General features: G+C 33.7%; 2 protein-coding genes and 1 long non-coding RNA gene across 3 annotated transcripts; 2 read left to right on the top strand and 1 right to left on the bottom strand.

Annotated features, from left to right (window-relative positions):
* The first annotated feature begins 311 nt into the window (after positions 1-311).
* LOC104897793 (probable protein phosphatase 2C 60) lies at positions 312-10801 on the top strand. The gene is made up of 6 exons (XM_019250502.3): positions 312-559; positions 683-718; positions 1089-1498; positions 1984-2351; positions 8770-9006; positions 10054-10801. The coding sequence occupies exons 3-6, from the start codon at positions 1180-1182 to the stop codon at positions 10321-10323; spliced, it is 1194 nt and encodes a 397-aa protein (XP_019106047.1). The 5' UTR covers positions 312-559; positions 683-718; positions 1089-1179; the 3' UTR covers positions 10324-10801.
* Positions 10802-14004: 3203 nt separating this feature from the next.
* Positions 14005-17955, top strand: LOC104897791 (hypothetical protein). The gene is made up of 4 exons (XM_010684736.4): positions 14005-15026; positions 16086-16354; positions 16647-16867; positions 16967-17955. The coding sequence occupies exons 1-4, from the start codon at positions 14369-14371 to the stop codon at positions 17742-17744; spliced, it is 1926 nt and encodes a 641-aa protein (XP_010683038.2). The 5' UTR covers positions 14005-14368; the 3' UTR covers positions 17745-17955.
* Positions 17956-18630: 675 nt separating this feature from the next.
* On the bottom strand, positions 18631-20410 carry LOC125498318 (uncharacterized). Its single transcript, XR_007275225.2, has 2 exons — positions 19901-20410; positions 18631-18980 (listed from the first exon to the last, which is right to left on the bottom strand). It is a non-coding gene; the product is annotated as an uncharacterized LOC125498318 (long non-coding RNA).
* Positions 20411-26043: the final 5633 nt, after the last annotated feature.

Raw genomic sequence — 26043 nt, 5'->3', positions numbered from 1 at the left:
TATATTAAATTTTTGACTAATTTTGACATATTTGTAACACAATTGAACATAATCCTCAAAAGCAACACATGAATTATTCAACCTATTTGACTTGATTTGCAAGCCCTAAATTCTTGGCAAATGAAGTCATCACAGGTAAAGACAAATTCTTTTTCCACTCCTTAGGGATATCTATGTCATTTCCCATTTTGCATTTCATATCTCTCTTGGGTTTTAGGCTTCAAGTGGAGCCCATAGTCTTCCATCTGCATTGCTGTCTTTCAGCCATCGATTTGTTGGTTTTTTGTTTTATAGGGTTTGTATTGTATGCATAGTTAAGAGGAGAGAGAAAATAAAAAGTTTTGGCCTCTCAGTTGGTTTAATCACACACTGATTGAGAAAGAAAGAAGAAAACTTGCCCTTTTAGTTTTACCATTTCTTCTGTTCCAATTATCTCTTCCTCATCTCCTCTTTTTTTTTTTTCCTTCTACATCAACTTGAAGAAAAGAGAAACTCAAAGTCACACCCACACACACAGAGAGCAAGTGAACAAAAAATAAAGCAAAAAAAATAATATCTGGTATGCAAGATTATAATGATTCTTGATGGATCTCAGATCTAACTTTTTTTTTGTTCACTTTAAGAAATAATTTTTTGTTCAATTTGCTCTTTTCTTAGATCTTTGTTGTTTGTTTTTTATCAGTTGATCAGCATCTCAACTTTCAACCCTAGTCACACTGTGAGTCAATCCCTTTCTTTATTTTTTATTTTGTTTTATTTATCATTTTGAATTTCTTTCATCTTTATTTTTGTTTATTGTTCATGAATTACTTTCAAGTTTTGATTTTTAGTTTGTATTAGTAATTGGGTGATTGGGTTTCTTGGTGGGTCTGTATCTTGGTTGATTGTGGATATATTTGGGTGGTGTGTAATTTTTCTTTTTGTGCATAATTGTTTTGTTTCTGTGATGAGTGTGATCATTTTTTAAGACCTAACTATAGTTGGGTTATGTTTTTTTTCATGAATAGGTAATGATTATTTGTGGGTTTACTTGTTTGTGCTAATATTTGATTGACTATGCTGAAGTTTATGGGTTCTTTTATGTAGAGTAAATTAAAGTGGTGAAGTTGTGGTGAGTTCTGTTACTTGCATCCATTGTGGATGTGGAGGAATTAAAGGTTGACCTAGGTGAAATGAGGGATGTTATCGAGGTTGATATCATTCCTGAAGGCCTGTTGGCGGCCGTCTTCAGACCGTTATTCTCACTCGGGTTCGGATGCAGCAGGACGGCAAGAGGGGCTTCTTTGGTATAAGGATATTGGGAAGCATATTAATGGTGACTTCTCTATGGCTGTTGTTCAGGCAAATAATTTGTTAGAGGATCAAAGCCAGATAGAGTCAGGTTCTTTGAGCTTGCTGGATTCTGGTCCATACGGGACGTTTGTTGGGGTATATGATGGCCATGGCGGGCCTGAGACATCACGTTATATCAACGATCATCTCTTTCACCACCTTAAACGTAGGTTATATCATCCACTTGTAAATACGATTGTATTATTGTGAAAATGGGTTTACTAGCCATAGGAAAATGAGTTGCAAAAAATCAAAAACTATTATTTCTATTACATGTTCATGTTGATATGTTGCTATATTTCATAGTTAAGCAACATACTTAATCTCGTCTTAAAATAATGAATCACTTAACGCTTGCCTACACACAACTTTAACTATGTATATATGTAACTATTTATTAGTTAAAGTGTAAAATACTTGATATTTTGAAAATATACAATGTGATGTATCTAATAACACTTTGCATATAACATTTGTTCTTATTATTAGTTAACAATTAGGCTTCATGGGACATTATAAATAGTGCAAAAGTCACAGTGTTGCAATTTTTAAAAATCAGAGGAAGTATTTGTTATACCTGTGAAATCAGAGGTGAAATTTGTAAATCACGTGTCCTCTTTGGATGATTTAGCTGGCAATGCTTTTTTGCAGGATTTGCTGCCGAACAACAGTCAATGTCAGTTGATGTGATAAGAAAAGCATTTCAAGCAACTGAAGAGGGATTCTTCTCCATTGTAGCCAAACAGTGGCCCATGAAGCCTCAGATTGCTGCTGTTGGGTCTTGCTGCCTGGCTGGTGTGGTTTGTAATGGTATCCTTTACATTGCCAACCTTGGGGACTCTCGTGCTGTGCTTGGAAGGGCTGTTAAGGCAACTGGTGAGGTTCTTGCCATCCAGTTGTCTGCCGAACACAACGTTAGTATTGAATCTGTGAGACAGGAGATGCATTCGATGCATCCAGAAGACTCAAATATAGTAGTGCTGAAGCATAATGTATGGCGGGTGAAAGGCTTGATACAAGTAAGTTGTCTGGCGCATTCTCCATCTTCCAAAGGCTTAAAACTATACTACATATTTATCTCACTTTCATATAGTATCAGCTCCCTACTCTTTACCTGTTTGTTTACTTGGTTTCTATCTGTGGTTAAGTAATTATGAAAGCTCGTAAAGCTCTTGATCATTTTTATTACAGAATAATCACTTCTTTATGACCTTGTAAAATCCCCTCTTTTTTCTTCCTCCCCCTCCCCCTTTTGGTGGTGGGGCTGGTTATTTTCTGTGTTCCCTTGTAGCAGCAACCAATCTATTGGAAAGCACATAGCTTTTTATAATTTGGATCACTTCTAATGTAACTTGAGGGAAAGTGAGGTGAGGTGAGGATTTGACATTCAGCAAAGTAATATGACAGTGAGGATTTTTGATAGAAAGAGCTAGATGAAGGCATATAACCACTGATTGAAAATACTGTATATGATTGACAGTAAGAATATTCACTGGCTTTCTGAATCAAGGGCTTGTTATTACAAAAATTAAGTTGTCAGGAGTTTCTTTCTAGGGTTTTTGTTCTTCTAAAGAAAAGGACGAAAGGAAAGCTGCTAGTACTTTTTTCTGGACTATGGTAGCCTGGTAGGATGCCGAAGTACTGTCCTAAGGTCATCTCAAACAGTTGTTTATGGTTTTATCGTACACAGCTGTTGTTCTTGGTTGCTCTGTACTTTTGCATTGATAGCAATGGTCTGGATAGTTTTTTTTTTTTTTTCATTTCTTTTGTCCTTTTTTAAGCCGTGGCCAGTCTATAAAATAGATTCTTATAAGATGTTTAAACCTACTGTTTCTTAAGGAGGTGGAAATTGAAATTGGAGGTTCTCTTTAACATTTCTAGGTTTGATGCTTCTCTATCTCTCGCTTTCAGCCTCTCTTAATGGAGGTCTCTTTGCAGAATGTTATGTTGGCTTTGAAATTGGGATCAAGCAATACTTTCCAGTGAATACGAGTAGACTTGATGAGTTAAGAAAGCAATTGAGGTAAGCAAGAAAAGGGTTTCTTCATTGATGGAGTTTGAGAGCTTGCATCATCTTCGGAGAGTATCCATCTCATGAGTGATCTTGTGTTAGAGGGGACTGAGCTAGTTTTGATTTCATTCGGAAGATTCTTCATGCTCATAATTTTTTATTCCGTTAGCTCAGCTTTCTTTGTTTTTGCTCCCATATTCTTGAATTCTTTATTTACTTTCTTTATCTTTAAAATCCTTCCAAAAACCCATGAGATTGTACTCTTGAGTTTATATGGTTTGGGAAGTTATCGTTTACAAAATCTTGCTTTTGGAAGATGCTACAAACTTGTGAACCCGGGAAACATCCACTCAGGATATTAAATGATTTCCCCTCAATTTGGCCCCCTTGCTGAGTCTTATATATATGTAGAATTATGCATGCTCGAGGCAATAGTAAGTTACTTAGGTATTTTGTTATTTGACAACATAATTCCTTGTGGGAGAAACACAAGCTTGACATTGGCGTGCTGTGTCATTGCATAAAAGCGAACTCTCTATATGAAGTCTTGTTAGAAAACTGGAAAGATATACGAGGTCAATTTAGAGAGGGATAGGAGTTAGTAGGCAAATTGACCTTCTAATTTATTCGGGAATGGGCCTTACTAAGATGGTAGTTTGACCTTGATTTGAGAATGCCTTGCCCATGGATTGCGGAGACTAGAAATTACGAAGGATTACTGTTACTCCAAGAAGTGGTACTTTTAAAGGATCCTACAAAGTGTCTCTTTGGGTAGTTCTCCTTGCCACATGGTTGAAGAGGTCTCAACCTATTTTCTAATAGCAACACGTCTTCTAAGGTTGGGGGGGGGGGTTTACTTTGTCTAAGGCCAGGAGACTTTGCATGAGAGCTAAGGGGAGCTATGGTGTCCCCTTATAAAATGACTTATATACCCCTAATCTAAAACATATTCAATATTTCTCGTTCATTTCATGATTTACAATTACGCATAATAAGGAAATCTGTAAAAAGAGAAAACTAATATAAAAAAGTTTAAGATTGACATTAAAAGATTACTTACGATGGAAAAACTAACGTAACAAAGAAACTTTCCAACAATTGTAAAGCAAAAAATACAAAGTTTTCTTTTACCTAAATATTCAATAACAATTACAAAGAACATAAATTAAAAATTCATAAAATTACCGAGAAGAAAAGAGTATAACTCATTTTTTTATTTTTCGATTTCATAATTGTCATAGTCAAGATGTTATACAAGCGACACAGTAAACCTGATGAGAAAAAGTAAGCATATACCAACTTCTCTTATCTTCATTTTGAATCCTATGTTTTGTAAAAAGAAATTGTAAGTATGAAATACATGTTTATATTTTGCATTAATATTAATGTTATTTTACAAATCCTGAATATTTGTATTAATACTAATATGTCGTCAAGCGCATCGCGTGCATACGAGGCTAGTAAATATGAAAATGAAGAGTTTAACTCAGTGTTACCTAATTCCCCCGCGAATCGCGAATTGAGAAAAACGAATTATGGTCGATTTTGGCTCATTTTTGGCTCATTTTTTGGCTCATTTTGGGCGAATTGGCTAATTCAAAAGGCGAATTATATAGCGAATTAGGTAACACTGGACTTTAACTAATAAAGAAAGAGAATCAAAAGATCTAAGGCGATGATTCACCGTGTTTATAATTGTAATTAATCAAAACACCACTTATCTTCCAATTTATCACATATCTAGAGTATGAGTTAATTTCTCTCGAGCACTAACACATCCGGACTTTCAACAATGCTCTTGCAATCATATTTGCTTCGCTAATTGTAGATAAGCCTCTAAAGAATATTATATCTCAATCTATGACTCGTTATGCTTTGATAAAAAATTAATTGAATTGCAGAACTTAACAATAAGAACCTAATCAATTAGGGATATCATTTATATCAATGACTAACTAATTACTAATAAAATCATCAAATCAATCAACTTTCATAGTGTTGACATGGATTCCCAAACCCTATAAAGAAAACTACTAAATCATGGTTCAAAGAATGAAAATTAGATCTAAAACAGAAAACATAATTAAAAGAAATAAGCGAAAGAAATAAAAAAATAACAAATACCTTAGTGAATGAGATTAATGGAGTTCATTAAGAAAACTAGGATTAAAAATTTGAAATTTCCATATAGACAAAAAGATGAATAATACAAAAACTAACAACAATGAGAATGTGAGACTTCTCTAATTAGGATATATATATATATATATATAATATATATATATATATATATATATATATATATATATATATATATATATATATACTAAGTGTCCTAATATGACTTGGAAAGTAGGTTTCACGATAAGGAAAGATTGATTAATCATTAAATGAGCGGATCTAGTGATCCGCGCGCACGTGATAGATTTCAGCAAAACAGTACGAACTTGCGGAGCCCATATCTCTCAAACGAGAATTCATCTTTGGTTGTGCGACCTATCATTGGAAAGCTCTTAAAGTCTAGTTTCCAAGGCTGTTGGAATCATTCAATTTTTAGTGGCATATCAAAAGTTATGTCAAAAGTTACGAGCAAAAGAGTAGACACGATTCAATTTTCACACTTCTTTTAGTTCGGCTCAAATTCGCAATCATATATACGTGTGATAATCCATCTGCAATGTGGTTTCCTTTCAAGTGCTAGTATTGCTCAAACTTGTCCAATAATACTTCAATGTGGTCTTAATAACCGAATTTCATCAAAGTACACATAAAACACACAAAAGGAGAAATATTTCACAATTTAAGTAATTATATGCAATTATGAATTAAAATGCACCTAATTGCTCCTAAACCGCAACCTTAATACACCTAAAAACTATATGCAAGTTTAATAATATCAAATTTCCTTAAGACATAGAGATACGATCACTTTACAAACCAAGCATCGAAACAATCTCGAATAAAGCTGTATAGCACGTCAAGTAACGCAATTAACTCTCAAATCTTACCACGAACCATCTCCCAAGTTGGACTAAAACAATACTACTCAATCATGGAATTAAGGAAAAAACCTATTTCTAAAAAGATAACATAATTAGGAGAAATTAAACATACTAGGAGTATTATTAGACAAGTATGAGCATTAGGAGCACTTGGAAAGAATCCAATAACATAAGGATTGTTGTGGCTATCTCACAATGCGAAGTTGAGCTGAAGCGAAGTTTGAATTTAGTAGAAGAAATGTGGAAATTGAGTCATGCATACTCTTTTGTTCATAATTTTTGATGCGTTAATGATAGTTGAATGATTCTAGCTCCTTTAGAAATTAGACTTCAAGGGTTTTCTAATTATAGGTTGCATAACTCAAGGTGAATTCTCCTTAGGGAGATATTGGCTTCACAAGTTTGTATACTTTTGATGAAGTCTGTCACGCGCACGTGGATTACTAAATCTGCCCATTTAATGATTAATCCGACTTTTCTTATTTGTAACCTACTTTCCTACTCAAATTAGGATACTTAGTTTATATAAATTTTGTTAATAACGAGTTATAAATCGTGAGGCTTACCTATAATTAGCATAGCGAATATGAATAAGAGTACTGTTAGGAAGTCCGAAAGTGTTAGGACTTAGAGAGGCGAACCAAATTTTAGATATCTTATTAATTGAATGATTGATGCTATTTTGATGGATTACAAGTATAGACATGGTGAACCATTGTCTAAGATCTTTTTATATTGATTCTATGTATTTATTAGTTTAAACTCTTCATTCCTATATTTGTAATTTTTTTAGTTTTTTCGTACCTTAGCAGCTAGATAAAAAAACAACCATATCTTCTTGGATACGACCTACTACATTGTTAGGATTTTATTTTCGACAGGTTTACAACAACCTATCACACATCTCAATAGCACTTCGGCATTTCGAAATTTACTTTTCAGTATGGGGATATGCAACTTATGTGAAGTTATTCACAAAAGTGAATCTAGTTGTAATAGGAGCACTTTATCAGTAGCTAAGTCATTTCTTTGTGCCAGTTCTCCCTTCCTTGCTTCCTTTCTTTTTCCTCTTCCTCTTCTCTTTTTCTTTTTTGCAAAAAATTCAGCGAGTGTTCAAACTAGCTTCACCTGGCTAATATGGTGAGGGGTCTCAGGAAGGATTAGAACTCGAATTGCCAGTAATCAGGACTATGGAGGCAATTTTAGTATTTCCATTCTGTTTTAACTTTCTTTTCAATTGTTTTTTTTTTGCAAGCTATGATATTTGGTCTTAGCTGTCACTTGCACTCATGATGGTGATATTCTATTATGGATAAATTCACAACTTGAAAATATGGGTACACAGTTGCAAGTTTTGAAGATATCTATAACTTGTAATGCCCTGACTAGACAAAGTGGTGTTTCAGAAATGGTCATGAAATCGGAGGACTTTTTGTGAGCATTGTATTTCTTCTTGTTGCCACTACCCACAAATCTTAAATGACTCTTTTAACTTTATACTGAATAAATATAGAAGAAGTTTTTTTTGAGCTGTAACATTGCTTCTGAGTACGAGATGTCATCTGAGTTCTGGAGGGAAACTAGCTACTAGCTAGTTAGGGTTCTGCAGTTGCAGTCTCTGAACACTGTTATAAGCCTATGACCCCATTATGTGGCAGTTGGCACTGTGATCCAACCCCAATTTTCTTATGGGCCCATTCTCGTTTTCTTTTTATGGGAAACTATAAATACCATTTTATCATTATCTCGCTTGTTTCCTCCCCACCTAATGCTACATAACAAGTCCGAGTTGGAGGTTATGCAAGTAAGTTACAGATACCCTTCCCCAAGGGAACTATAAAGTAAGTAGAAGAAATAAGTCGTGTACACATCAAAACAAACTTTTTCTGCTAAGTTATTACTTCATTTTCTGATTAGGGCTATGTGACTCGGGACTTTTCATTTTATCTAAGTACCCGTGCCAGATTCTTGTGGATACTTCGGCACTTTAATTTGGGCCAGGACGGATTTGAAATAGTTGAGTCGGACTTGGAGAGATTGATGGATGAAAATGCTGAAGCAGATTTCTCATGAAGGGGTCATAGTGTGATACACTTTTTCCTTCGGCTTGGAAGAGTTCTTGGTTACAGCTTTTCATTGCCCGCTAGGCTTGGCCAGTGAATGTCATAAATGGTATTTAGTTTATAGCATTTGTACCTCATGTATGATGAAGACTTTCAGCTTTTCTGATCAAGTAATGGAAAAACATCTCAGGATGTGTCATCTTACCAGCACTCTGGGTTTTTCATCGCACTTTGCCTCCTCGCAATCCTTTTCTATGAGACTATATATGAGTCTAAAAAATCATCTTAAATAGATTGTTGTTGTTTCCTTCTTGTGTAGTTTCGATATGTCCACAGTTTCATAAGGTTATTGTCCTTGCAGGTTTCTAGATCTATTGGTGATGTATATTTGAAAAAAACAGAGTACAACAGGCAGCCTTTGTATGCTAAATTTCGCCTCAGGGAACCTTTTAAGAAGCCGATTTTGAGCTCTGACCCAACTATCTCTGTGCATGAGCTTCAGCCAGATGACCAGTTTGTTATATTTGCTTCTGATGGTCTCTGGGAGCACCTTAGCAATCAAGAAGCAGTTGATCTTGTCCAAAATAGTCCACACAATGTAAGAGACACATGTTTTTTGGTTGCTTTACTAGTACATGTTATTCATCACTAATTGCTTGTTTGCATGAAAAACATAGACATTTATAGCCTCATGCTTGGTGTAGACCATCAATGTTGGGATTTGGGATGGTTGATTCCACGTTATTAGCAAATATCTTCTGCATTTCTTAATGATTGTCCTAGTTTGAACTTTAACGAACGTGATTTAGTTAAAGAGCGTACTTTTGTCCCCAAATAAAGTTTCACTTTACTCAGTTTAACGAATCATTCATGGCCTTTTTTGTTTTTTGAGAGTGCATATACCATTGCTATCTTAAGAATAACGTCAATTTTATAAAAAAAATTATTTATTTTGCAGCTTATACTGGGGCAGAAGTTTTTTTTTTTCACTATGAAAAAATTATTTTATGGGATTTATGAAGTATTTATTCCGTTATTTGTTACATGTACAAATATTATCAAAATAAAAATTTATTTTCAAGATTTGACCTTGCAGACTGCAAAACAAACATGATAAATGTTTAGGAATTCATGGAGTATGCTCTACCGTTCTGCTACTTTGTTTAAGGTTGCGATTGTGATATTTTGCTTTCATATTATTTGACTTGTCATCTTATGAGAATTGAGAAGTAGTAGTCCTATCTTGTATGAAAAGATGTGTTGCGTACTAATGGTACTCGCACTCCTCACTTTACCTCCAATATTTATGTTGGATCCTTGACACTACGACACTTAATTTTTTCCCCATATTGTTGAAAATGTCATAAAATAGCTTAGTCAGAAGGGCATGTTCCCATGTGCACAGGATTACACAAGTCCAAGTCACAGTTGAAAACACAAAACGGACAAATATATTAATTATACTACAAAAGGCTGTACTATTTTTAGTACCTGGTTCTGCATCATATTGCTCTAATGTTGGTTCCGTGATTGTGTTAGTAGAGCTTTATTTTATCATAGCATTTCTATCGTTCATGATGTTTATGTTTGTTATATTTAATTTGCAAAAACATTGAAACTAAGACATTTGTATCGCGTGATATAGGGGAGTGCTAGAAGACTGTTAAAAACTGCATTACAAGAAGCAGCCAAGAAAAGAGAGATGAGATACTCGGATTTGAAAAAGATCGATCGTGGGGTACGTCGGCATTTCCATGATGATATCACCGTAATTATTGTATTTCTCGACTCAAATCTAATATCTAGAGCCAGCTCAGCAAGGGGTCCCACTTTGTCCCTCCGAGGCGGCGGTATTAGCCTCCCTGCAAAAACTCTAGCTCCTTGTGCCACGCCCATGGAGGTCGGTAATAGCTGATGAGAGTTTTCCCTCTCTTTCTCTCATGTTATTATCTCTGTTGTATCTAATTCCCCCCCAAACCCCTTTTTTCAGACTTCTCATAAATCTCATCAGGTGATACACTATTTAGAAAGATAAAAAACGGAAGGTTCTGATCTTTTTAATTTAAATTCTTTAATGTAAAATGTAACATTTTAACTTTGGGTTACTGTGAAAAACTATTTCGTGAGGAGAATGAAAAAGAACGAAAGAATTTGATCAAGGCCGCTCTGAATAGGTGACGAGAAAGATTCATTCTATGGAACACACACCACACCCCTTCCTTTACTAATCTTGATTCCATGGTCTTGAAACTCTGTAAATGTTTGTATTTCTGGGTATACACAGCTTAACATTTGTTTTTGTGCATGAAACGCGATTTAAATTATAATGCATCGTTGTATAGAGAAGCAGGACAATGACTGGAATTCAGAAGGGGAAATTTGTTTCTTTTTTATGTTGTAAAATTTGTTATTTTCTACACAGCATTATTGTTGATAACAGCCTTAGAACTAAGTTGGTGGTCGGTGGATCATAATCAACGATCAACCTAAAGCCATTATTTTGTTCAAGCTTGGGTAAGTGATTTCCATACTCCCAGAATAGTTACGTTCATCTTTGTGGGAGGGACATTCGGGAGTTATGCTTCGGTAGTGAAGAGTGTAGAGATCCATTTGTGAGGATCGGCTATTGCGAATATGGATGGAAACCAAGTTTTTCGATCCACTGGTAAATAAAATAGAGCAAATAGGTTAAAGTCTTGCTTAGGACGTACTCAAATAATTTTCCTGTGAGACTAATGAATATTACAGATTTTTTTTGCAAGCAGTGGTTTTTTCTTCATCTTTTCCAAGTGTAACTTGTATACGTCTTGAAAAAGTAAAGTGTGATACCGTCTTTCCAAAAAGAGAACTTGTTCAAAAAGTAGTAATTTTCAGTTTGATAGTAAGTAAACTACTTCCGTAAGAGAAAGAATGCAATAATCGGTATTATTTGTGAGGTATAAAATATTTAATTATTGCATTTTTTATGTTATGGAGGAAGTAGTTTTTGGGTAGAAATGAGTAAATGTGAACTTTCACTATTTATGATAATAGGAATTTGAAAAACCAAAAGGATATGATATGGTGATGTTGTAGGGTGACTAAGAAAAGACTCTTTACTTTTGGGATGATGCGTTTGCTTTTGGATGGTCGAATTTTTGATCTTGGTACTAATGGTGGTGGGGACTTGGGGTTAATTTGCATTTATCTTTCTTGATGTGCATCATAGCTTTGGAGAATAAGAAACACTTTTATAAAGTACAAGCCCTAAACCTATTATTATTATTCTTTTGAGGGGTTTTTCAATTACTCCTATTATGTAAAATGTAATTGGTAAATCGGGAAAACCTATATCGTATATCGAAGGTTAATTTTTAGTTTATTTATCTATTGCTTATTTACGGCTTTTTAAATAAGCAATGAGCAAAGCAATAATATATAAATTGTTGTAAATTGGAGATAATGTTCATATTCAAGTTATGGAGAAAAATTAGTAATTTGCACTAGAATTAGTATTTTTTTTATTATATGATAGTCTAAAACATAAAAGTGATATGTGACCTTTCATTTACGAGTTTAAGGGAGAGTACCTAATAGTGATGATGTTTGGTGCAAATTGCAATACTCCAAATATTGGTGGTGCTGAAAAGAGAAACGGTAATGGTGCCCACACCATTATTGATAGTTTGCGATGAAAGTTGCACATGCATTACTATCATTTTTCTTGATTAAGACATTGGGCAAAAAAGGTCATTTACTGAGTACTTACCATGCAAATATTGAAAAAGGAGATGAAGCTACCAACATTATTTGAGGCTAATGTACACAAAATCTGCCAGCTCAACCTTATAATAAAGGCTTTCTAGGGACCAATATATTCTCTAATCACTACTCATATATGATATATGCAACTAAACCTTATAAAAAATTTATTCAAAAACTACTACTTTCTCCGTTCCATAATAAGTGAAACACTTACTATTTTAGAACGTTTCAAAATAAGTGAAACATACCTTAAATGGATAAAAAAAAAGTGACAAAATGACAAGAGTGCCCATCACAAACTTGTGTGGTTTGCTTTTCTCTCTCCTCCTTTTCATAATAAAAAGGGTATTTTATGACTTTTTGGCTTTTGAAAGTGATCTTTATTAAATCTTGTGCCCAATCCCTATGTTTCACTTATTATGGAACGGAGGAAGTATATTATTGTCTTAAAATTTACCTTTTGTGTTTTGTGTTGTTAGTCATTTACCACAAATGAGTTACGTTGTTGAAGAGTTGTGCTTAAACACCTTCATAATATGCCTTCCAATAATGAAAGTTTCGCGAGCGGACTTGGCCGGTTCCCATGAGCTAGCCAAGGTCTCTAGGAACACGAGCTTCCCTTTCACCGCTCATTGATTTTATTAGGTTGTTTTATTTAGTAGTTAATTTTTCGCATATGATTTTATGTATGTTTTTCACGTTGTAAAAAAAAAAAAAAAAAAAAAAAAAAAAACATGCCTTCCAACATTTGGCATGTCCTGCACAACACTGTTTTCAAGAAGTCTTGTGCAACATAGTATCGGTTGTGCTTGCACCCTCTTGGGGAAATCTCATTCAACACATGTGAAGCTTGAATGTTAACGACTCTAGGCTTTATATAATTCAGACATACATCCTCATGTGCGTCTCCAATTTCATAACATATATAGGAATGACTTGAGATGAGAGAATTCAACTGAAAAACTTCATTTAAGTTTGTTCATGTTCTTGTATTCCATGAAATCATATGAAAAAATTCTCGATGTTTCTTGTTGATGTAAGTCACATTAGCAAAATCCACAAAAACCCTCACTCGTTTCCTCTCTGTTTTACATGCATAATTTCCTACGTTCATCGCGTCCCCTAGGGAATTGAACTAAACATATTACACATTACTTTGTAATGCTATTTTCGTGGTCTTCTTGAGATTTAGGGCAAATTATAAGGAATATCCTTGGCATATTTTGAAAAACCGGGTGGTGTGAGGTTTACACTTACGAAATTATGTTTAGTTGTGGAGAGGGCAAATATAACAAAGAATTCTAAACATTATTATGAATGGGTCAATTTACCAATAAAACAAGATATCACAATTAATCAACATTGATTTTCTTCAAAACTATGTTAGGAGCTACAGGGATCATAGCACTCTTCGACTCCAATATAGCCTCGCCACTTCTTGTCCCTTCACTCTGTTTCCTTTATGAGTTGCTTGCATCAACCAAATCAAACTTAAAATCAATTACATTTTAACAATTATCTTCCAATATACTAATAAAATCATAATAAAAAGATATACATATAAAATATCTTTTAACATCCTAGAATTATCACCCATATCTTACCAAACTCACAATTAGATTTAATATTCAAAAATCATCAATTATATATTTATATTGATTCACATTATGTCATTACGACATAGTGGGAATCTAACACTATATTTCACTTCAAAAATTAGGAAATCTTAATTTTGAGTTCCAACAAAAAAAAAATCTTCACACAATAAATGTCCAAATTCCTTAACACGTCATAACTCATACACATCACCGCCATTCTCTCCCTATTTTAGCTCCGCGCCAAAACCCTATTGCAAAATAGCGGCAACTTTTAGCAACATTCTATGCTAATTGATAAACATCAACAACATAAATACTTATAATTTCCCTAATTTCACCAAATAATTTTGCCACCCAATTTTCTAAATTCGTACATTTCAATTTGCATCAAACTTTTATCACATTTCATCACATAATTATATCATACCCCACCATATTCTGTTTCTGGGTACCCCAAATTTCGTCGGGATTATCAAATTATTCTCTCTCCTAACTTTCTGCTACTGTTTTTACACTAAATTCCACCATTGTTATTTTACCCACCTCTAAATTTCAGCACCCTATACTCTCACTCCAACACCCATTGATTGTTGTTGTTTACAGAGGAGAGAGAAAAAAATGGGTTGTGTATTTTCATCGCCATTGTTGTTGTCGAAGAAGAAGCTTAAGTACATAACATCAGGAGTTAGTGGTGAAACAAACGACGTCGTTTCACTCTGTAGAGAGCGAAAACGCCTCGTTAAGAAGGCGTTAAAGCATAGACAAGTTTTTGCCGACGCTCATTTTAGGTATACTCAGTCTCTCTCCTCACTTTCGTCCGCCATTTCTGTGTTTGTTGCGCGTTATTCTTCTTCTCCTTCGCAGTTTTTCATTACTTTTCATTCTTCCAATTCTGCCCCTCCTCCTCAAATTCCTGCAACTTCAGAGGAAGAAGAAGATGATGAAGAAGAAGAGGAGGAGGAGAGAGAATCTGGGGTTTGTGACCATTTTTATGATGAAGTTGAAGGTGGGTTTAGTTCAGTTGAAGAAGAATGTAAGTGGGATTTCTTTAATTTGTTGGATGAGAAGAAAATTAAAGAGGAGAGAGAAATTAAAGGGAAATTGAATGAAATTGGGAAAGATGAAAAAATGGTGAATAATAATGGGAGGGAATTGTTAGAAGCATTGAAAGATGTGGAGGATCATTTTCTTAGGGCTTGTGAATCTGGTATGGAGGTTTCAAGAATGTTGGAAGTTGAAAAAATTCCATCTCATTCTACTTTTGAGGATATTAAAGGTACTTTTTTGTATCTATCTTTTTATTTTTATGTTATTTTATATTGGTGATGTTCTGAGTTTTTATGAATTTAATCAGTTATTCTTGTGGGATTGTCCAATGGTAATTACCTTTGTTCAGTGTGTTTCTCAGTTAACAATTTGGCCTAGTGTTACCTAGTTTGCTATCTAATTCGTCAATGAACCAAAAATCAGCCAAAACCTACCATAATTCACTTGTCTCAATTCGCAGGCGATTTGCGAATTAGGTAACACATTTTGGTCAATTATTGGAATTTGCATGAAAATATTCCTTTATATTAAAATTGGGAGTAGTATAGTAGTAATGCAGGTAGATATAGGATCTATGTGGACGACCATTAGAGATAAAATCTTGACTCATATGGGCGGATATGGCCGATTTTTAAGGCTCCGACATGGTTGTTATATATGTCGTCTTTCTGATTTGCTCATTAGGTTTAGTATGAGCCTTGTGTGTATTGTAATTTGGTAATAAAGCCTTTGTGTTAGCGGGCGTAAGGTTGCTGTTACATGTATTTTATCCTCTTTAGTTGGGTGGTCTGAGAGGAAGCTGGCTTGCTTCTTATTGTAGTATATGGCTAATGAGCCTTGTGTTCCATAGGTAGTGTCCATTCAATGTAAGATTATGGAAATCATCCTCTGTATCATTTGATACACTCGGGAACCTTACTCGTTTAATTTTTATCTACAACTCTTTGTTTCGTAAACATAGTTTCTGGATCTAAAGTGTAAGCCTTAATACTTACTCTCCCTGGCTTTTGAGGGGATGGAGGGATTCACTGATCATGATAATACAATTTTTCCTTTCTTGCACTTGATTCTTGTATATGAAACTAAGAGAAAATTGAGGGTATCATGACTCGGTCACTTTAATAGGTTTTGGCAGCTGAGCTTCGTGGCGTATGAGAGTGGGGACATATAATAGGAATAGGATTTCGTAGAACTGGGTCAATGGTTTAGTGTTTTGAAGTTTGGTTTAATAGAATCAAATGGCACTTACACTATGCTCAAAGCTCAAACTTCTCGAATTTTGATGCAGATAATGCTAGTAGGAAACGCTCTGTTTCATCTCGGTCTTCCTCTTGTAAGAGTTTGCTTTCGTCTAGCTCGAGGAGCACTTCTTCAACATGGGCAGAGAGTGGAGCTGATCGCAGGAGTTTACTATCATGTAGTTCTGATACTTCTTCAACATGGACAGAAAACAAAAGTGAAGCCCTTGATGGTCACTCGGGAATGGTATCTGGCAGCCACTTTTTTACACTAGGAAGACTGTATGCTTGGGAGAAGAAGCTCTATCATGAAGTCAAGGTAAGCTTTTGAACTTCTTACAGTTACATGTCTAAACATTCAAACCAGCTCATAATTTAATGATGTTTCTCTGGACTGCGTGTCCTCTTACTTTGGATTAATTGTTATTTCTTTGCTGATCATAAGTGCATATGGCAACATATTTTGTGGTTTCATCTGTTTAAAATGTATACTGCATTCTTAGTGTACATTTTATTCCTGCTTTGCAATTTGTAGGCTATATGTTTACTTCATAACTGAACTGTATACGAACATTTCTGTCTGATTTTCTGTGTTCTGTTTGTCGTGTCAGGCTGGGCAACAAACTCGTAAGACTTACAAGCAAAAATGCTCACAGTTACAGCAGAAAGACGTAGACGGAGATGACTTGTGCCCGTCAAAAGCCTCATCTGAAGTAACTGATCTTTACCATGTGATGTTGGTTTCTCTGCAACGTGCTGAGTCAATCTCTAAGCAAATCGAAAAACTGAGAGATGAAGAACTCCAACCGCAACTTTTTGAGCTTCTACACGGGTAAGAAACAAGGGAATTTGGTCGTGAGAACTTGGATGGGTCAAATCTCGACCCTTAACTTTTCCTTTATAATTCTTTCTTCTTATTATTATCATGCAGTTTATTGAGAACTTGGAATTCAATGCTGGAAACCCATGATATTCAGAGAAAAATTATGAGAGAAATCAACTCTTTTAGCTGTCCCGAACATGGAAAATTTTGCAGTGACTCTCACCGCCTAGCTACAATTCAGCTAGAAGCTGTAATTCAGGACTGGCATTATTGCTTCTCAGACTATGTTTCTGCACAAAAAACATATGCAAAATCTCTCCTTAGTTGGCTATCAAAATTCATTGATGCTGAAGCCGAATATCACTATACCAGCAGCTTTTCACTCCCACCAATTCGATTCAACGGGCCAACTTTGATAGTCACTTGTCAGCGCTGGTCTACTTCTTTGGAAAGGCTGCCTGATAAGTCAGTTAAATATGCCATGAAGAGCTTAGCAAAGGATCTGCAGGCATTGTCGGTTCAGCAGGGTGCGGAGCAGCAGCAGAGACGGAAGGTTGATGGGCTTGACAAGGAAATAAATAGGAAGATTCTTACATTTGGAAAAGCCGAGGATAAAGCACTTTTGGCTAAATATACGGCACACCACAATGCGGAGGAACAAGTTGAGTCTCTAGTTGAGAAGAAGCAGCTGCTGCAAATGTTCAAGGAACAGGTTGAAATGGAGAGAGAAAGATACTTCAGTACAGTGCAGGAGACGGAACGTATGACAATGGAGAGACTTCAGATGGGATTTTCCTCAGTTTTTGAGTCACTAGTAGATTTTGCTAGAGCTTCTACTAAAGTTTATGCTGATCTTGTTACATTCTCTCAGAATGCAAAGGTTTAAGAAGGGAAGATGTGCTGATAAGTTCACTTAGATTACATTCCGTTGTAAGTATCCAAGATACTCCAGGTATAGATGTCGTTTGTGTGCTTTCTTGAGATAATTTTGTAGATAGATAGATAACTAGGATTGCTGGGATTTATGTTTAATGTAAGACTAAGTATTTCTTCCGAGGAAAATAAGCAAAGTAAATAACAGAACTTGGTTAGACAAATCGTAGTTCATCACAATGAGGCTGCAGAGGGAAGCCCTCTCCCCTCCAATTTCCATCAAAGAGAATAGCATCCAGCTTCATTAAATGTATGCATCACAGCGTCAATTCATATGTCAATCTCCGTTTCTAAATAAGTGATACAATTCTCCCTTCTGTGTGAGTGTGACACGTTATATTTTTTTGCATGAGTATCTGCTAATTTTAATTACTTTCTCCGTTTTTTTTTTAGATTTTACACTTTTCAAATCACAGACTCTTAGGTAATTTTTGGAGAGGAGAGAGATAGAGAGAATGAAAAATAAAAGGGTGATATGCGAACATGTGATAGGAGAGAGATATAGAGAAGTTATTACCCAAAATAAAAATGTAACATCTAATTTAAAACTTTCTTAAATAGAATGTGTAACATTTAAAAAACGAGTTAAGCATACGTTTGCCCCTTAACGTTTGGGGTTTTTTAACGTTTGCCCACTAACGTTTAAAAGATAAACATTCACCCCTTAACGTTTGATTTTGCTAACCATAGTTAACTTTTTAATACTTGATAACTCATAAAATATAATTGTACTTATGAGCATTTTATTTCATCCGAAATAAAATCACTTCCATCCATTTCAATTTCATCCCTTAATCAAACACACACACACAAAGTTCTTTACTGAACTGTTGTTTCAATAAAATAAAAAATTCATTTCCTTCCATTAAAATAATAACTACCACAGAACAACAATCAATCCATCAAAAATCCAAGAGCCACCATTATACGCTTTTAATCTTTCAATCCACAGCGCCAAAAAAACCCTAATCCATGATCGAAACCCTTGTAATTGAAGGATCATTGTAATGAAGTCCGATTACATCATCATAGCCCAACCTCGAAACCAAACTCACAATATCATGGTGTGTCAATTGAACTGGCATATCGTTACAGATTTCAATTTTTCCGCCAACGTAAGACCATTCTTCAGTGGTCACCCATTTGCCACCATGGTGTAAAATTATGCAGTTTGAAACATTCTCCATATCTACGTCGTCCACATAAAAGCATCCATATCAATTTTTAGGTTACATTGGATATATACACAATTACAAATAGGAATTAATTAAAGCAAATATACAATGCATTTGAAAATATGACCATTTTCAATGGCTATGTGCAGTACCTATTTCAAAAATATATATGTAGGCATTGAAGATCTGGATTATGCACAAAAGTGAGGCATGATACAAACCTGGAAAAAAATTATAAATTACGATCTTCAATGGCTATGTGCAGTACCTATTTCAAAAACAATGGCTATGTGCAGTACCTATTTCATGGCATTCTAAATACTTTGTTCATTAAACCGCTCACGACCCCGAATTGGAATCACTTGCTATACCTATATGCCATTTTCACAAGTTCAGTGCAGAGAGGGAAAAAGAAAGGTAACAACTATGAGAGACTAAAGAACTTAATCAACTTTAAGTCTATGCCAAGGTATAGTTCTCAAGGATCATGTGTTATGATAAGTCAAACAGACATCTTCAATGAACATATTCCAATATACAGAAACTCCAAAATTCAATGAACATATTCCAATAAATCTTCTCATTGTCCCTGTCCAGTACCAATTACACAAGATAAATCATACTATAAGTCTATAAACTATGAGTTCTAAGAAGAATCATGGCCAAATACAAATACCTCAATTTAATATAACCCTGTTTTACTACATTATAAAAAAAAATAATTAAAACCCTAATCAAAAGATGATGAATCGATATAAAAGAACAATCAGAACACAACAACAATATCAACAACCATAATTCAACCAAACTATAACAAAATTTACCAGAATTTTCATTATTTCGAAAAAAAATTATGACCTTTCAAACCCTAGATTTCTTAATAATAGTCAATTAGAAAGGAGAAAACAAGATTTATTTTGAAAAAAAATAGTACCTTTTGTCTCTAGTTCAGTAGTCGTTCGTACTTTGTAGCCGCAAATGGTGTGTTTTGTGTGCTCTCTTCCTCTTGTTTGGTAAAAGTTGTTAATGGTAAAAGTTTGTGTGAAAATGGGAAGAGGAAAAGATGACAGTCATTTTGGGTGGAAAAAACGCAAAACCCTTCCTTGACTAATTAACAATTAAAATTATTATTTTTAAATAATGTAATTTTTTTTTGAGGGGATAAATAATGTAATTAGTTGTCAAGCAATACATTTTTAACTAAGGTTGAGTTAAGCAAACGTTAAGGGGTGAATGTTTATCTTTTAAACGTTAGTGGGCGAACGTTAAAAAACCCCAAACGTTAGGGGGCAAACGTATGCTTAACTCTTTAAAAAACGGAGGAAGTATATAAGAGTGACCTCTATATCATACAAATATTTTATGGAAAAACATCATGATCTCAAATATTTCCATCAATATCTATTTTTGCAAACTAATCCTAATAAACATTACTCAACCTTCCTATCTGATATTACATCAAAAAGGTGGTGAGTTGTGCATGGAAAAAACTATGGTGAATTAATTAAATAGGCTGTATTGTCCTCATGTAACTAGCTTTTGGTGTATATATACAGTTGGAAATTGATAAATTCACATGCATAGTTAAGAAAAATTCATAATCTATGAAGTTATAGCCTCAAATTACCTATGACCTGCTTTATATTTCATATGACTGAAGTTGCACTTTTTGAAAAAAATAGTTAATTGTCACATACTCACATGTCCAATGGTTTAATCCACAAAAAATGTTATAATTAAAAATGAGAGAAGTAATGTTGTTTATGTACTAAAGACTGTATGCAACACTCCTGTCCCTAGTTCTATTAATTATAGACGAGGACACATGCCTAATTAGGGGAAGTATATATATTCATTCGAAAAATTAGTCTACTCAAGTATTTATTTATTTGTCTTTTAGGGGTTGGAAGAGGAAAAAGACGTGACCCATTCATTGAGAAGATTAATTATCTTTATTAGATTTTAATAGGTCGTATCCCTAAAAAAATTAATACTCAATTTTATTATATAGTGCGTATTTTTTTTTTTTTAAGGAATTAAAGAGAATGGAGGGAGTAATAGTATTATAAAAAAAAAGTACTTTTTGTCTTGAAATTAGTTATTTATTTTCTTTTTCTTCAAAAAAATAAAATTTAAAAGCAATGATTTTTTCTTGGAATGGTGCAAAGCAATATATAGGAGACCATTATTATGAAAGAAAAGTAGGAATATTTTTGGAAAGTTTGTGTAAAAATTGAGGGTAATATAGTACAAACAAATTGATAAAATCGAAATAGGCACAATATTTAGGGGACACCCAAAATAGAATATAAGCATAATATTATGGGACGATGAGACGGGGGAGTAGCTGGTAAGACCCGATTTAACAAAAAGAAATACTTCATCATTCAAGCTACAAATTTTGCTTTTGAATAGTTAAATTTTAGCCTTATTCTTTTACTAATACTTTATCCATTCTTTTTTAACCGCAACATCTTGACCTTTTTACTGTTCATATTTTATATAATGAATGTGTATGATGATCTATACACAAGAATAAACATAATCATGTTAGATCTTATTTGGTTTGTCTAAATATGTAGTTTTTTGATATCTCATCTGTATAATTTTTACAAATATATAACTAAAATTATTAAAGGTTAAAGTTGTGTCTCGACAAGTATCAAAATGAAAATGTTGCAATTAAAAAAGAACGGGGGAAGTATATATACTAGTCTTATATGCAAGCGAATCATATAATCTTTTGCATGAACCTAGCTTGCTTGATGAAAGTGATGAGAAACTCACCTTGTAACTTTGAGGTTACCAGTTCGAACCCCATAATAATAAACTGAGCTTAATTAAATTCAAACAGACGTAGAATGCATGTACTTTCCTTCCATCCCCCACCAATTTTCTTTTCATTTCAGTCATATGTTGTTTCAAAAGGTCAAAGAAAAGAGTCTAATATTGTAATTTCTTGTTTCTTCTTAAGAGAAAACAACCCCCCAAAAAAAAAAATTAAATTTAATTCTTGCTTCCATTTATTGAAGCAGTTGGAAGATATTCTTTTTGGGTAAAACATATTAATATATTAAAATGATGATAAAAACTTTAAAAACATCCGCCGAAGTTCAAGGAATTGGAAGGGTAGATCAATAATGATGATTGAGAAAAATATCCAGCTAGCACTCTAGCAGTTGTGAAAGAGAACTAATTTCTAATGTCACTCGAAATATACGAATGTAAATACACAAATGATTATAAACGATCTAATTTTAACATAAAATTAGACGAATTCATGTGTTCGAATCCTATTTAATATATTCGTATAAATTTCCTTATTTTCCTTAACCTTATTGAGAATACTAGATTATTACATCCACTTTTAGTTCATTTCACGAACAATAATTAAAATTTTTGGACAGCTAAAATAGGGCTGGCAATTCGAGTCAGTGGGTCATGTTCGTGTTTGATTTCGGGTCGACCCTCCAATGTAATAAAATTGAAAAAGTAAAATAGTTGCATAATATGATAAATGTAACTAATCGGGTTGATTCCGTATTCATTCATGTTCGTGTTTGTGTCGGGCTCATGTTTCTCTCAATAACTTTACGTCGAGTTCATGTCGTGTTATCATGCCGTGTCAAAGACTGGCATCCCTACTTAAAATATATGGATACTAATTAATTTTGTTGGTAAAGATTAAAGTTTTATTAAAGTGATCAGAAAATATTGTTACCCTTTTTTGTGGTTTTTTTTTTTTAATCATTCAGATAAATCAATATAACCCATGTACCATAAAAATCATCCAAAGTATTATGTTAAATCACTATTGCTCCTTTCCATTCTAACCAAATATTATCATTATCATATACAAAAAAACCTATCCATGTATGATCTTATTAGATTGGTATTAACATGTACTTCCTCCGTGTTTTTATTCTTGCTACATAGAGAAAGTGGGGGGTTTTTAAGAAAGGTAGAGAGAGAAAGTAGGGGACCACCACTTTTTGAATAAAAAAACCATTTGTTAAGGAAAAAGTATGAGTATTTTAAAAGAGAAGGTGGGGACCACCAACTTTTTAATAGTATTTTAAGATTTTATGGTGAGAAGGAATCCATTTATGGTATGTAGCATCTATTATGACATTTCCATTTAAGGGAAATGTAGCATCTATAAAAAAACGGAGGAAGTACTTTCATAATATCAACTTTTTATATCTTTACGAAATTGACGATATTAAAGGTCAAAATTACGTTTTGAAAATCGTGTAAAAAAGAAAAAAGTACTTTATTATGAAACGGAAGTAATATTTTAGCATGTTATGACTAAGGGTTTGTTCTCTTCGGCATAAAACAGATGAACTAAACTTATTGGAGTTGAACTGAACTGAACTTATTAGAGTTAAACTGAACTAAAAATAAGTTGGGGATAACAGGCCTAATAATCTTTAGAAACTTTTTTTTAATAAATATAATAACATGAGAAACTTTGAATTTCTCGCACCACCGCCATGACTATATTTAATGAGATCTATCTCACAATCTCAGTATCCCACCATCCGAAATTGGATTTGGTCCTCTTACGATTTTGTGTAGCATTGTTAGATTTTGTTGTGCTGTTTGTATCACGTGTCCTAAGACTCCTAAGTCCTAACCATGCAAGCCTCGTCATATTTCTTCAATAATTATCCGTATTTTGATTAGTTCTATTTTTTTTTTTTTTTTTTGCGACAAGTTCTTCTATTTTAATTATGTACTTCTGAGCCTCGATATTTCAAAATATAAGATACACATATTTTATGAAAATTTATTTTGATTATAAAAAACTCTTATATTATAACAAATAAAAATTATGCATCCTTAGATTTCTCTTGAAAAAACACTGCAACAGTATCATTTTCTTTGTAATTCTTATCAACATGAATTGAGAGTAATTGACGGTACGAGTTCGAATTCGAATATCATACGTATTTATATTTTACTATTAGAACTCTTAATTACGTATTCATAGTATAATTATGATCTAATAATAATTTAAAGATATGGATCAAGAATAAAATCTCTCATGATAATATAATATTAAATTTACATACCACCTTTGTTTTCTTTAGTTACAACATTCGATTTTTATTTTAATACACTCACCAAAAAGTCATTTGTTGCAACTAAAAGTAGTTGGTGGTTTTTTTTTTTTGGTGAAAAGCAGCATCCAATATTTAAATAACACTCATAAAAATATCCTTACAATCCTTTAGAAAGGGTTCAATACAATAACTAGGGGGTGAGGGAAAAGTCCTAGTTACATTACAACTAGAGTCCATCATACGAACATGTTTAGCTATTACATCCGCCACTAGCTCTATTTAGGTTCCTGCAGCAGAAATCAATCTTCACTCCCGACATCGTCTTCCACAGTTTTTTGCAATTATAAATAATACTCGCATATTTGTTAGAATAGTCAACCTGACCTTTCAGGAGGGCAACACCAATTAGGCTATCAGAATAAATAGTTGCAACCGTAAAATGATTAATATTGGCTATATTTAACCCTTCATACACAACGTCTAATTCCGAGGAGAGGGGTTTAATGCGTAGCTTTTCCTCCCGAACCCAAGAGTCCAAGATCCTGTATGGTCTCTAACCACTCCCCCCAAGCCCCATCGGTTCTGTTTTTCCTATAAAGGACGCATCTACATGAATTATATATGGGAGCACGAATCGTGGGAAGGTAATCTTTGCGTGACCGTGGGAGGGCTTTCCTTAACCTTTAGGGCTTGGATGCGGTTACGAGCCTGCATACTCGCTCTGTGTATGACGATATTTGTGTGGGCTGGGCGGGAACCTCGAAAGCTACATTCATTCCGGTCTTTCCAAATCTCATAGCAAAGATACGGGAAGAGAATATTCCAGTCCATATTCCTATATTTAAATTCAGCTTTGACATTGGCTCTCAGCCATTCCTGAAATGACAGATTAGGGGGAAGAATTGGCACACAACTCAGCCAGAGGTTACTAGAATAGGTCAAGGCGCAAGCAATCTCGTCTACAAGTTCCTTCCTCACACTTTTGATTTCTCTCTTTCATTCATAAGTATGTCTTAAGCTGGCCGCTTTCAAATTAGGGTCATGTACTAATTTTCTTTTTTGTATAAAAAACAGAGGAATTACGTATTTACTACGTAGTAGTTAGTAATGATATATTCACAATTTGTAGAATCGCAAATTCTAAAATATATTGGGTGTACGATTAAATATTGAAGATGGAGGTATCTTTTTATGCTAGAAAGATCACTTATAGTAAAACTAGCAATTTACGCACGCATCGCGTGCCTCATTTAAAAAAAAAAAAAACTATCTTTTTGGACATTAGCAAGGGTTAAATTTGATCCATGATCCCAAAATTGTAACCGGAAAATATAAACTAATTTCATTTTTTTTCTTTGTCTAACTTCTAAATTCTGTTTTCACATATTAAAATTTAAAATTTTCATCATTTTAAATCTTGTCCTTTTCTAAATTTTAACACTTTGAGCTTCAATTATATTTGAAATGAAATTTTAATTTTTTCATACACAATTTGATATTGTAATTTTTTTTTTTAGAAAAACAAAAATTGTTACTTTTCGGAAATTAATGTAGTTTTTTTTTTTTCTGAAAATGGATTTTTGCAAAAGTTTGATATTGTTTTTTATTTGTAAAAATTTATTTCTGAACATGGATTTTTTGCGGGCAAAAATTTTAACATTGGCATTTTTATGAAAAAAATAAATTTATTTATATGAAAATGAATTAAATTTAAGTCTGATTGTATAAAACCCCTTTTGAACTCATTGCTATCATCTCCATTTTTTAACTACATAACAGTCGACTAAGTTGCATTGTTTATTTCACTAATGTGAAATAATTTTGAAGGTTAAAAGAGTTATGTACCTTTTTGAAAGTTCGCAAATTGCCGATGGATGAATGTGTGATATCACCGTCAAAATCTTATGTTCTCAGTTTTGTGTTTACAGGTAACTTTTGTGAGTATGTAATTGTGAATGGTTATTGAGAATAGTGCGTGATTTGTAAGCAAAATTTTGTAAATGGTTTT

The sequence above is a fragment of the Beta vulgaris genome, chromosome 6 (assembly GCF_026745355.1).
Source record: "Beta vulgaris subsp. vulgaris cultivar EL10 chromosome 6, EL10.2, whole genome shotgun sequence".
In the NCBI taxonomy this organism is placed as follows: Eukaryota; Viridiplantae; Streptophyta; class Magnoliopsida; order Caryophyllales; family Amaranthaceae; genus Beta; species Beta vulgaris.
The sequence above is the reverse complement of the archived record's forward strand: the minus strand, read 5'-3'. Positions and strand labels throughout refer to the sequence as shown.

Coding starts and splice junctions, on each gene's coding strand:
- LOC104897793 (XM_019250502.3), top strand. CDS start 1,180: ATGTTATCGAGGTTGATATCATTCCTGAAGGCCTGTTGGCGGCCGTCT. Junction 2,352..8,769: donor GGGTGAAAGGCTTGATACAA/GTAAGTTGTCTG, acceptor TTGTCCTTGCAG/GTTTCTAGATCTATTGGTGA. Junction 9,007..10,053: donor TCCAAAATAGTCCACACAAT/GTAAGAGACACA, acceptor CGCGTGATATAG/GGGAGTGCTAGAAGACTGTT.
- LOC104897791 (XM_010684736.4), top strand. CDS start 14,369: ATGGGTTGTGTATTTTCATCGCCATTGTTGTTGTCGAAGAAGAAGCTT. Junction 15,027..16,085: donor TACTTTTGAGGATATTAAAG/GTACTTTTTTGT, acceptor ATTTTGATGCAG/ATAATGCTAGTAGGAAACGC. Junction 16,868..16,966: donor CTTTTTGAGCTTCTACACGG/GTAAGAAACAAG, acceptor ATTATCATGCAG/TTTATTGAGAACTTGGAATT.